Source organism: Callorhinus ursinus, unplaced genomic scaffold (assembly GCF_003265705.2).
Source record: "Callorhinus ursinus isolate GAN/ISIS: 27379988/994484 unplaced genomic scaffold, GSC_fseal_2.0 scaffold50, whole genome shotgun sequence".
Lineage (NCBI taxonomy): Eukaryota > Metazoa > Chordata > Mammalia > Carnivora > Otariidae > Callorhinus > Callorhinus ursinus.
In genome coordinates, this window is record NW_027397112.1 from 6,587,623 (window position 1) to 6,600,048 (window position 12,426).

A 12,426-nucleotide genomic window follows, 5' to 3' on the forward strand; every position below is an offset into this window, starting at 1 on the left:
GAGAGTCAGCAGACAAACCGGCTTCTGTCTAAAATGACCATCGGCCGTGAAGTTATCTGGCTATAGTCTCCCCACAGGACACATTTCAGAAACAGCCGGCCCGGAGGTCCAAGGAGAGAAGTTGCTGTATCTGTGGTAGAAACGCAGTGTTTCTCACCCTCCTCTCCTCCTGTGTCTCCCAAAGGTACAAGCTGCTTAACCAAGAGGAAGGTGAGTACTACAACGTACCCATTCCAGAAGGGGATGAAGAAGGCAACGTGGAGCTCAGGCAGAAATTCGAGGTGAGAATATCAACGAAATTAATGGAACCGTCTTTTCTTTGGGAAGTTTGGCCTCAGGAAGGGCCAGAGTCTTGTGGTTACACCTGCTGGAAGACAGAATCTAAGTGTTAATCTTTCTCTTTATTTAAGAACAGAAGTGCTGCATAATCCCCTTCCTTTGCAAGCTGTGTTAACATGTGAGGCCTATTATCATGGCGAGCATGGGGACTAGAGCTATCCCAGAAATAAGCATGGTTGATTTCTGCATAAGAAATTGGTTGGCACGTCAGCGGGGAGACAGGCAAGGTTCCAAGTGCGGTATTCTCATTAGAAAGAAGGACTGTGCTTCTCCAAATGGCAGGAGGACATTTTGGCATTAACTCGGGAGGTGGTTTGGGTGTAATTAAGCTCTCGGGCCGGCATCTTCATTTCTGCTCCAGATCTTTAGAAAAGGCCAGCTCTTTGTCTCCTTCCCATTGAGTGTCTGTGTTTGCCTTCCCTCCCAGATTCATCTGTCTTCTTTCTCCCTCTGCTTCTGCCCTCCCTACTTCCCTCCCTTTCTTCTTTCTACCCATACTTGTCTCTACTCACCAGACATCTCCACTTTTAATACACATTCCTTCCTCTAAGCACTTGCCTTACATTCCAGGTCACAGCTCCTAATTTTTTCTATTTCTCTAATCACCTGCATCTTGGCTGTCCACAGGATTCATACGGTAGCCATCACAGTCTATGTAACTGGTTAATTCCTTTTTGAATCTTTCTCTTCCTCAGGCTAATTAGGATTCCCGGGAATTCCCGCCCCCTAAAGAAACACGTGTGTGTACACGTGTGTGTGTGTGCGTGCGTGGAGATACTGAACTGTGGCTGAAATGTCGACACTAATGAGATGCCAATGGTTTTGTTTTAGTCCCTCTGTTGTTTCCTTCTCCAAAATGAAGGTTTGTCCCAAAGAAATATATAGATCATATTGAGGTAGAATGAATTCTTAAGGATGTAAAACATAAAAGTGTTCAAAAGTGCTTTTGGCAGGCTGATACTTGGTGAAAGTGGATGTTGATGGCAAATACTTAAACAGCCCTGACCTTAAGCCCCTGCTTGCCCTGGGAGCATAAATGAGTCACAAATAATATAACTAAATGGCAGCAAACAACAGGCCTCAGGATTGGTGACAGCAGGGTGGGGACCAGGGGCAGGGGGTGAACACAAGCCCTGTCCAAAGGGGGCAGCCGCTGCTACTTGGCAGCAGCTGATTATTGCCACGCCGAGGAGGGTCCTGTGCCGTCAGATCTTCTGGTTCTTCAAGAGAAGCCAAAAACACATTTTTTTTTTTTTTTTTTTTTTTTTTTTAGTAAGACATCTTCTGACTTCTTTTAATATTGACAGCTAATTAAAACTCAGAGCTTGGTGGAGGCCAAACACATCTCTTGCTGTAGACACAGGTAAAATTCAGCCAGTAGAAATCAGCTGGCAATCTCTGCTCCTAAAAAATACAGGAGGAAAAAAAATAGAAAAAAAATATATTTATGTATAAAGTGAAGTTCTTTCCAAAGGGCCCTATTAATATTTAGAGGCATTCAAGTGCAAAGATGTATTAAGGCTTGGGGTAGCTTCAAGTATCGATGCCAGGCCTGTTTCTCTAATTATTTTTTCCTTCACTTCCTTTATCTACACCCACCTCCCCCTCATAGTTCAGGACAGGAGCCCCATCCCCAACGTCACACCACCTCTGTGAAGGATGGACCTTTCCAGAGAGTTCTGGGATCCCAAGCACCAGCACTACTCTGATGTCCCAGGCAGGAGAGATTGCTGAGAAGCTAAACAGACCCTTGCTGAACTTCATGCTGTAGTTGTAGGTCATTAGCAACCAATGGGTCAGAAACTGCTGGTACAGAACACAGTTGAGGGAGGGGCCGTACTGGGGCAACATGATGGTAGTCACTCTTGGAAACGTCTGAGACTTAGCTTTGCTGATGGAGAAATATTGACCCACCTTTTATGCCTCATTTCCATGGGTTCCTGGTGAGTAACCTTCCTGTTTTCCTGGGCAGTGAGTCTAGCTTTTTATAAAGGTCAGAACTCAATACTTAAAAAAAAAGGTGGGGGGCTAGGTCAGAGGGCTTGAGGCCAGAATTGCATTTCTCTCTAGAGGCTCATTAGAGGCCATGCCTGTGGTGCTCCCTCCTGGGCATGGACTTTGGACTGGAATTCTACCAGCTCAAGGGCAAGTGCAGTGAAGGACATGAGCCTCTGCTGTCCAGCTTCCAGGCTTCTGTGCTCAAAGCACCTGCCTGAACTACATCACAGCTTTTGCTTTAAACCTCTTGCAGCTCCTTCGATTTTACTGGAATTATAGTAGCTCATTTACTTAGAGTTGCAGGAGACCAGGCAGAAAGCCCCTCGATGGTGGGGTCAAGGAGATGCTGAGGATTTTCCCACAGCTGTTGTGTCGTATTTAAAATAGAACATTCAGATCTGACTTCAGGTGGGACTTACCATGTAGCAGTGTTCCGTTGAGGTCTGTAAACGTGAAACTTGTAATATTTCCCCAGCATCCAAGTGTCAGGAAGTAGCGTGCCTGGGCAGAAAGGCTGTGTCCACATTTGAGCCGTTCTGGGTCAGAGCCAGCCTTCCCAAGCGGGGTGCCACGTGGCACCAGAGTGCAATTTGGGGAACTTTCTCCATCGCTCACCCGATTTTCTCCCTCTCCATCCCCGGCCACGGTATGACTGCTCCCCAGTGTCTGCGAACTCGCCTCTCTGTCCACATCTCTCCATATACTTGCCATCCTGACTTACCTTCCATAATCCAGGTCCCTTTCTCCCCTGCCTGCTCTTCCAGAGGTACTTTCCCGTCCTCTGGTAACAGTATGATTCAGCTGAAATTTTTAATTTAAAGTTCCACGGTGACTCATGTCTGGATGAAATACAGCATGATGACTAGTCCTTTTAGGGACAGGCATTACTCAGGGGTGTTGTACACCAGCTAGAGTCTACAGGGTTATTCTTTCTGTGTCCAGCTTTGTTTTCTAGAAAGAGTTAATAGCTAAGTGTGGTTTTCGAATCCTCTTCCAGAAATCAAAAGTCACTCAATCCGATAGAAGAAAAATCCAAACAAATGAGCATTTACAGCCCATGCCACCGTGTTAGCATTTATCTTGATAATAAGGAAAAAATTTTTTTCAAATTTATTATTGATTCTAGAATCCTGGCAAACAGAATGATCGGTGAGTAAAGCTCTTAGGAGCCAAGGAAATCCCAAGACGGTTGGAAATGACCTGATTCCATAATGCATTGTCCCCCTCGAGCAGTTTATCTGCCTAAAAGACAAAACAAATCAGAACCTTGACCACAGTGTTCATGGACAGTGCATCTATGGGCCTTTACCCTGTTCCCCATTTGTCTTCAAATAAAGTACACATAGTTCCTGATTCACAAACATAAGTTCTGTGTCTGTTCATTTGTTCCATAATAAGGCTCCAGCAATGAATAAAGCAAACAGTTCCCCTCTTTGCGGAGCTTACGTCTCTACCTTTGGGCCCTGCTTCAGATCTTTTTGGGAATGAGGCAGGGTGCTTCTTGAGAAATAAGCTTATTATAACCCCCTGTGCTGGTCAGTGATTCCCCAGGACCCCTCCCTCTCAATTGAGAAGATTCTGGATTCCTGTTCCTTTGTCTCGCTTCTTCTGGGCCCCCATTCCCTGCGATGAGGCTCATTGTCAGTGATGGAGAGACGGCCCGCCTTCCCTGAGAAGTGGCCCAGAGGATGGTTGGTTAGCCCTAGCTCAGCAAACTTTCTGTAAAGGGTCACATAATAATTTAGGCTTTGCCGGCCTCTGGGTCTCTGTCACAACTATTCGGCTATATGCCTTTGTGCCAGAAAAGCAGCCATAGACAAGGTGTAAACAAATGGACACAGTGGTGTGCTAATAAAACATTATTTATAAAAACAGGTGACAGACCAGATTTGGCGCATGAGCCATAGTTTAACCCCCGGTTTAGCCCGAAGTCTCTATGTAGTCAGATCCTGGTCCTGCCATTTATTAACCACATGGCTTCCCTATGCATGTCCTTCACTGTAAATGGGAATATTAATAGTATTTACTTAATGGTATTGTTTTAAAGATGAAATTAGGTTGTCATAAGAAATTTCCTAAAAGCAGACTTTCATACAAGTGTTTTATCATCATCCTCAATATGCTTCATTGCAGAAATTGGGTTACAGAGGGCACTTTTTTTTAACTTCTGGAGCTTCCCGAAAAATTTTTTTTTCTTTCTTTCTTTCTCTTTCTTTCTTTCTTTCTTTATTTTTTTTTATTTATATTTTTTTGATGTTGGAATCGTGTTCTAAATGGTGGTCATGTTCTGTGTCCTATGGTCCAGCCACATGATGAAATAGAAGCGTATTGATGAACCCTGATGACCATTTATAATATTGTTTTTATGAGGAAATAGATCTTCATTTACATTTAGATGGATTTCTGGTACATAATGTGTGGGCGAATTGGGAACTTGGTGTAACTGGCAGTGGGTTAGGTAATCTCTGGATGAAGCAGGATGTCAGGGGGGTAAAAGGGGTCTCAGCCCGAGGAGTCAGTGTGCACTGACGTTTCTCAGCGTGGTCATTTGACAGAGGGTCCTGAGCAAAGACTCGAAAGTGAGCACATCTGAAAGATGTGTTACATGAGCCCCACCAAGAACGAACCCAAGTAATAATCCTAAGTGTTCACCCCAGAAATGGAGCCATTGGTTTGTTAGTGATGGCGTTCACAGGAAACTCCAGCATCTTTGTCGGTGTCCTAATGCCCTTTGGATCTTTTACAAAATCTGGGATTTGAATCCTTCGCCTCTTGAGCTATGCCTAGGGAGTTATGCACGGCATTCAACTTTCTAGTTAGAAGAAAAGCATCTTCTGACCACATCTTTTCCTCATTTAAAACCATTCCAGAGGATCTTCTTGTCATTTGTCTGTCTCCATGGTGATTCATGAGCTTGAGCATGTTTGTGTTGTGTTTCATCAATCTGGTTGATTCTTCCCTTGAGCCATTTGGGCCACGTCTACCCCCAGAGATGGAATTGTCCTAGAATCAAGAACAAGGGAGGGTGCCAGGGTGACTCAGTTGGTTAAGCATCTGCCTTCAACTCAGGTCAGGATTCTGGGGTCCTGGTGTTATAGGATCACAGGGTTCTTGGCTCACGGAGTCAAAGAATGAATCTCGCAGACACAAAAGGGTGAAGCGAAGTGAAAGTTTATGAAGTGAAGGTGAGAGCAGAAAGGAGAGAAGCAGCTCTCTAGAGTGAGAGGGGTCCTGGATGGGTTGCCATGGCAGTCTTCTATTGAGAACTGCCTGGGAAGCTTGTGGCCTTGAGATTCTTGTACCATCTTGGTTTGAGCACAGACTATTGATAACATCCTTAATGACTGATTTCTTTGAGGTTTGGTCATTTTCTGTGATACACCGTAGCTACCAAAGAAAAATATTCCCAACATCCAAGGCCAGGGGGTCTTGTTTCCTTTTCTCTTGTTCACTCTGGCTTAGCACTTTTGCCTGCCAGGAATAGTCTCAGAGCCCAGCCAGGGGTCCCCTATCTCTCCCTGTTTATACCTTAACCCTTTTCTTACTCACTGGGATCGAGCCCCATATAGGGCTCCCTGCTCAGTGGGGAGTCTGCTTCTCCCTCTCCCTCTGCTGCTGCCCCTGCTTGTGCTCGCTTTCTCACTCTGTCAAATAAATAAAAACCTTTTTAAAAATAAATAAGAACGGGGCGCCTGGGTGGCTCAGTCGTTAAGCGTCTGCCTTTGGCTCAGGTCATGATCCCAGGGTCCTGGGATCGAGCCCCGCATCGGGCTCCCTGCTCGGTGGGAGGCCTGCCTCTCCCTCTCCCACTCCCCCTGCTTGTGTTCCCTCTCTCGCTGTGTCTCTCTCTGTCAAATAAATAAAAATCTTTAAAATAAATAAATAAATAAATAAGAACAAGGGAAGAAGGTTCAGGGGAGGAAAAAAGTAGAGGCACGTTGTGGGACCACTCTCCAGCCCTTTCTTTGGAGCCAACCACTTCCTCCCAGGGTTGTACCCACCCAGCCCCCCACCTGTTCACCCCTCACCCCCCTCCCCTTCTCCTCCGATGTAGTGCCTTTCTCCTAAGGCTTGGACCCTCGCCCTTGGGGCGATTTCTTTCTAACCAAGACCTTCTTCCCCAATCCTCCCCATAGAGAAATGGAGCAATGGGGCTAATGACCTGAGCCCTGGACCTGGCTCCTCAGGCCCACAGCACCTGAGCACAGGCTCAGGAGTCCATGAAAACCACCACCTGCCTCTTCCCATGTCATATTTCAGTATTTAACACAGTCAACGCCAAATTCTCTCATTTTGCTCCAGTATTACAGTCACCCCCTCTGATTTGTATTGTGATGACTTTTAGCTGCAAATGGAGTTTAAATGAACTCCTTTCTACTGGTGGGGTTGCTGGTCTCCTCCACAAGTTGTTTACAGTTATTGGAGATGCTACTGTAGAAAAGCCAGGCAGCTTTCCTTAAAGGAGGCCACACCATTCTCTTTTGCCCGATGGTTGAGGCTTTTTGTTGTCTTCGTCATTTAGAGAATTAAGGTAGAACAGAATGAGAAGCTAAAAGCACCTGAGCCTTTTCAGCCTTCCACGGCTGCTCTACTCTAGGATAAGTTAATATCTAACATCAAAAAAGAAAAAAGTTAAAAAGCAAAACAGACACATTTTTAGCAGAATTAAGATCGCCAAGAGGCAATGTGCTTTGGGCTTTGTCTGCGGTGGAATATTTCTGTTGTCAGAAAATAATGGAAAGCAACGTCCCATTAGGGAGCTGGCAGATGAGACATCATAAATAACTCTCTGGAGTGTCAGGATTCAAGAGAACAAGATGAATGCATTTATTTATTTTTTTATTCTTTTAAAAAATTTTGTTTATTTGTGACACAGAGATACAGAGAGAGAGAGAGAGAGCATGAGCAGGGAGAGAGGCAGAGGGAGAGGGAGAAGCAGGCTCCCCACTGAGCCAGGAGCCCGATGTGGGGCTCCATCCCCGGGACCCTGGGATCATGACCTGAGCCGAAGGCGGACGCTTAACCATCCGAGCCACCCAGGTGCCCCGCGATGAATGCCTTTAAATTGCAGCATTGCTTGAAAGGTGTGTGAGCTCTCTACAGAGAACTCCTTGCAGAGTTCTCTAAAGAGAGAAGTTTATGATCAAGTGTGAAGGATGGCAGCAGTTCTTGGGGCGAGGGCTTGACTACCACCTCCCATCCCGCCCCTCCCCAGGAGCGGGAGGTATGCTGCTGATGGGGACAAAGGTGAAAAGAGCAGAGAGTGCAGCGGGGGACTGCCAAGCACTCAGACCACGTGCGTTTGAGGGGTGGTCCTGCATCATGGGAGCCCTGCTGCTGGGACTCAGATCCTGGCTTGTCCACATCCCAGTCTCATGAACTTGGGCACGTTACTCCATGTTCCAGCATGGTATTCTAGAAAGAGGATATAATTTGAAATAATCGTGATTTCACATCCTGGCTATACCACTTACTAGTAGTAACCTTGGATAAGATGCTTAAATTCACTGATCTTTCATCAGGCCTTTTGGGGGGTAGTGGTAGCATCTACTACATAGCAGTGCTCTGAGGATCAAATGAGCTCATTTGTGTTAAGTTTGCCTGGCCTAGAACCTGGCATATAGTAAGTGCTCAGTAAATGTTAGCCAGGACTTTTTTTTTTTTTTTTTTTGCTTTCATCGTAGCTGATTATATATAAAATAGACTTACTCAGATTTGGTTTAGACTGATATTTATGAAAACTCACAAACTCTGACACTACACTTGTATGTGCAAAGAGGTGCTAACAGAGAGGCAAGAGCATTCGAGAGAGCTGCTTTGAGAAGTTTTGTCAAGGATTCATTCCTGAGAACAGACCAGTAGATTGATTGTCCCAACACTCACCACTTTCTAGAGCCTGAAGTTTAAACTCCAGTTCTCTCTTGATATTTTCAGCGGCAGGCTTTCCCACCCGTCTCTGCTTTGGCTCTGTTTTCTATACAGGCAACATTTCAGGGGGGGTTGAACTTGAATACTAACCCGATTGGTAGCTTTGCTGGTGCCACCCTCAGCCCGACCCCTGCCCATGGGTCATCTGTGCTCTGCCCCAGGACCTCAAGTTGATGCCCTCATAATAATTCTCATCCTCCCCAATTACAGACCATCATCACCCTCTTGATCTGACTTCATACCCAGCTTTTATCTTCAGATGGTCGAGGAACACCAGAAATTCTTCGACCCATTGGATAGGGTCAGCCCATAGGAACCAAGCCTGTTCATCTTTAGTGGTCTGAATGTATCATCAGCTACATAATCACATAATCCTAAATTCCAAAGAGTGAATAGCTGCATTTTCCCTTACCTTGAAAAATCCTCTAGGCCTGCACTGTTCAATTCAGTAACCAACTGGCCATATGAGTCTGTTGAGCACTTAAAAATGCAGCCAGTCTGAATTGAGATGTGCTCTAATTATGAAATACACACTGGATTTCAAAGACTCAGCAAAAAGAAAAGAGTGTAAAATACCTCATTAATAATCTGTATACTGATTCTATATTGAAATAATATCTTGGATATATTGGGTTAACACTACTTAACAAATCTGTTATTATATACTTTTATATGTCAGTATTAAACATTATTGAAATCAATTTCACCTGTTGGTTATATTTTTAATGAGGTTAGTAGGAAATTTAAATTTCTATATGGAGCTGACATGGTATTTCTATTGGACAGGGCTAATCTGGAACATTTCCTCCCAAGAAAAATAGTTTGTCATGGGGTGAAATGCAAAACCAGTGACTTTCTAATGCATTTTTCCTGGGCTTATAAATCATCTGTATCCAAGAGAACTGGGTTTCAGAAAATGGATTCTCTCAAGATTCTGGGCATGTTGCTGGACCCAGATTAAGTGTGGGGGTGTGTGGGGGGGAGGGGTGTATTTTTGGCATGACTAAATAACTATTAGAAGGATGTAACAAAGCTGGGATAATATTTGAGTTACCTAATAATTTAATAATGCACATTTCTAATAGTAGTCCCAGAAGTCCCACTGAAATGTACTGAGAATGTCTGATTAGTTGGAAAGCTGTGAGCAGAGGGTCAGAGCTCTCATTGGACCCACCCTTTTAGATACAAAGTTGCTTTACCTCAGTTACTATACTAAATGTATTACCTAAGGGCTGTGAATCCATGAGCTAGGGTAGTTTTAACAGATATTTTGGAAACAAGGTGACACTAACTTACCATGACTGAAATGTTTGATTTGAAAGACTTTTTTGAACAGATTCTACAAAATGTCCCTTGGTCAGAACCTGAAGCAAGATTACCAGTGGCTTCCACGAGGTCTGTGTCCTCACAGTTTTTGTATTTGTGACCATTCAGAACCATAGCAGGGTCTAAAGCAAAAGAAGCCAAAATAAAATTGATGAGCGTGTTTCATAAGAATGAGCTGCTTTGTGGGGTTGGTGACAGAGGTCCAGAAACTGCTGGAAAGAAGCATCGCCCCGGAGACTCTGCAGATTGCCTTAAGAACACACATGTATCTACTTTTATTTATTCCGGGGAAACATTTTGAGATTATCCCTATTACTAATTAACAAATTAATATGATCCACTTACTATTAAAGTATTTAAATCAACATTGATGAGACTCCGTTGCTAGGTTATATGTGGAACGAGCAAGCAAGCATTTTCCTGGTTACTACTGCTGAAATTGGATTTTCCAAAAAGCCTCCATTGTCTCTGAAGACTTTATCTAATTCAGAATGTTCTTCTGTGGATGAGAAGAAAGAAAATAGTTCATTGGAGACCCTCAGATAAATTGTAGCTATTTGTTGATCTGATGGGGCCTGCTACTGTTACCATGGAAACCTGAGTACTTTCCAGTGACCTTTTGGACCCAAAACAGAAAATCTGTGTGCCCCAATATAAATTCTGCTTTTTTTTATTTATTCATTTTGGTCCCTAAATAGCTTAATTAATTACTTTTTGAACTGTGTGCTATTAAGGGGGGAAAGTCTATAAAATGCACATCAGTTGAAGAATATTTTTATCTTTATATTTCGCTCTTAGAAACAAAATCTTAAACTGAGATAAGACAAGGTTCAGTGTTTGAAACCACTTTCACGCATTCATTAGATCCTTGTCAACAGAGGTTAACACTACCACTCAACCGAGCAGACTCAAAGAAAGCTTCCAAAAGCAACTGCACAGAATTTCTGATTAGTCTGTAAGGGAGGGTGAATGCATTTATGTCATAGCATTGGCAACATGCTTTCGGTTTAATTTCTTTTATGGAAATGACTTTGGTGGGAAACCAGAAAAAGATTGTACATTCCAGTATCTGTTCCATCCTAATGGATTCCTGAAATGACACAAAAAGCCTTGTGTTTGTAGCTGTGGGGTTGGCCTTAAGGGTGGATGTTGCCAGTTCAATAAACAGGGCAAGCCTAATATTAAATGTTAAAAGCAGCTATCCATGTGTACCCAGGCCCTGGTACCACAGGGGATTAGCCTGTCAGGAACTGGAAGGAAGGAAGATAGAGCCAGTGTCCCTTGGTACAAACAGAGACATGGTACCTAAGCACTGATAACAGGTCCCTATGGTTCTAGCCCAAGCACCAAAGAAGAAGTCAAAGCCCCTTAAAAGAGAAAAGCCTAGAATAAGGGTGACCCCCCCCCCACATAATGCTGTTTGCTCTTTCCGCAAGGAACATGTCCTACAAAGAATTAGAATTGGGGATCTAGAGAGGTCAATCCCAAGGATTCTGAACTCCCTGCGTAGCCTGAAAAAAAAAAGTGGTGACCACTCTGGTGCTTCAGATCCTTGCAACTCCAAGTATGATCCATGGACCAGCAGCAGGAGTATCATCTGGGAGCTTATCAAAAATGCAGAATCTAGGGGCACCTGGGTGGCTCAGTTGGTTGAGCGGCTGCCTTTGGCTCAGGTCATGATCCCAGGATCGAACCCCATGTCGGGCTCCCTGCTCAGCAGAGAGCCTGCTTCTCCCTCTCCCCTTACCTGCTGCTCTGCCTACTTGTGCTCTCTCTCTATATCTCTGTCAAATACATAAATAAAGTTTTTTATTATAGATTTTATTTATTTATTTGAGAGGGAGAGAATGAGAGATAGCAGGAGAGGGAAGAGAGTCAGAGGGAGAAGCAGACTCCCCGCTGAGCAGGGAGCCCGATGCGGGACTTGAACCCGGGACTCCAGGATCATGACCTGAGCCGAAGGCAGTCACTTAACCAACTGAGCCACCCAGGCGCCCCATAAATAAAATTTTTTTTAAAATGCAGAATCTCAGGGGTACCAGCTGGCTCAGTCAGTTAAGCATCTGCCTTTTGATCTCAGTTTAGGTTTTGATCTCAGGGTCGTGAGCTCAAGCCCCACTTTGGGCTCCACACTGGGCATGGAGCCTACTTATAAAATGCAGAATCTCAGATCCCATCCTAGACTTGTACTGAGTCAGAATCTGCATTTTCACAAGATGCCCAGGTGGTTCCTGTCCCCTTTAAAGTTTGAAAAACGCTGATGGAGAGGATGTGACCTGTTGACTAATAAGCGAACAAATTTATGTTCTGCAGTGGTTGTGGAGGTGATGAGGACAGACTTCATTTACACCCAGTATCCAAATTCAGTGAGATGGGGATTGGCACCCAGCCACCTGCTTTTATACAGCCCATGAAATAAGAATGGTTTGAATATTTTCAATGATTTTTTAAGGGTAATATTCTTGACACTTGAAAATTAGATGAAATTCATACTTCAGGGTCCACAGAGTTTACTAACACAACCATGCTCATCCGTTTGGTGTCAGTGGTCTGCTTTCCTGCTACAAAGGCAGAGCTGAGGCCCTGGAATGGAGGCTTCCTGGCCTCCCAAGCCTAAATCATGCTGGTCCCTCACAGGAAAAGTTTATAATGCAATAATAGCATATCAGAAGTGGGGGCGATGCATAAAATTATCATTGATGAGAAAACAAAAGCACAGAAGGGACTTAACTTGAGCTGGTGTGTAGCAGGACCCAGATCTCTTGTCTCTTCTCAGTCACCCTCCCTGTACACCATGTTCCCGTCCCCCTCAGGCACACATCATGCTTTGGCACG

At 44.3% G+C, this 12,426-nt stretch overlaps 1 protein-coding gene across 3 annotated transcripts in view; it reads left to right on the forward strand.

Annotated features, from left to right (window-relative positions):
• PRKCA (protein kinase C alpha) overlaps nucleotides 1-12,426 on the forward strand; it is a 399,658-nt gene that overhangs the window by 306,351 nt on the left and 80,881 nt on the right. For all 3 annotated transcript variants that reach the window (XM_025889888.2, XM_073883238.1, XM_025889887.2), the window contains one exon: nucleotides 185-281. In XM_025889888.2, the coding sequence (XP_025745673.1) occupies nucleotides 185-281 (97 nt within the window). The remainder of the gene's footprint in view (nucleotides 1-184; nucleotides 282-12,426) is intronic.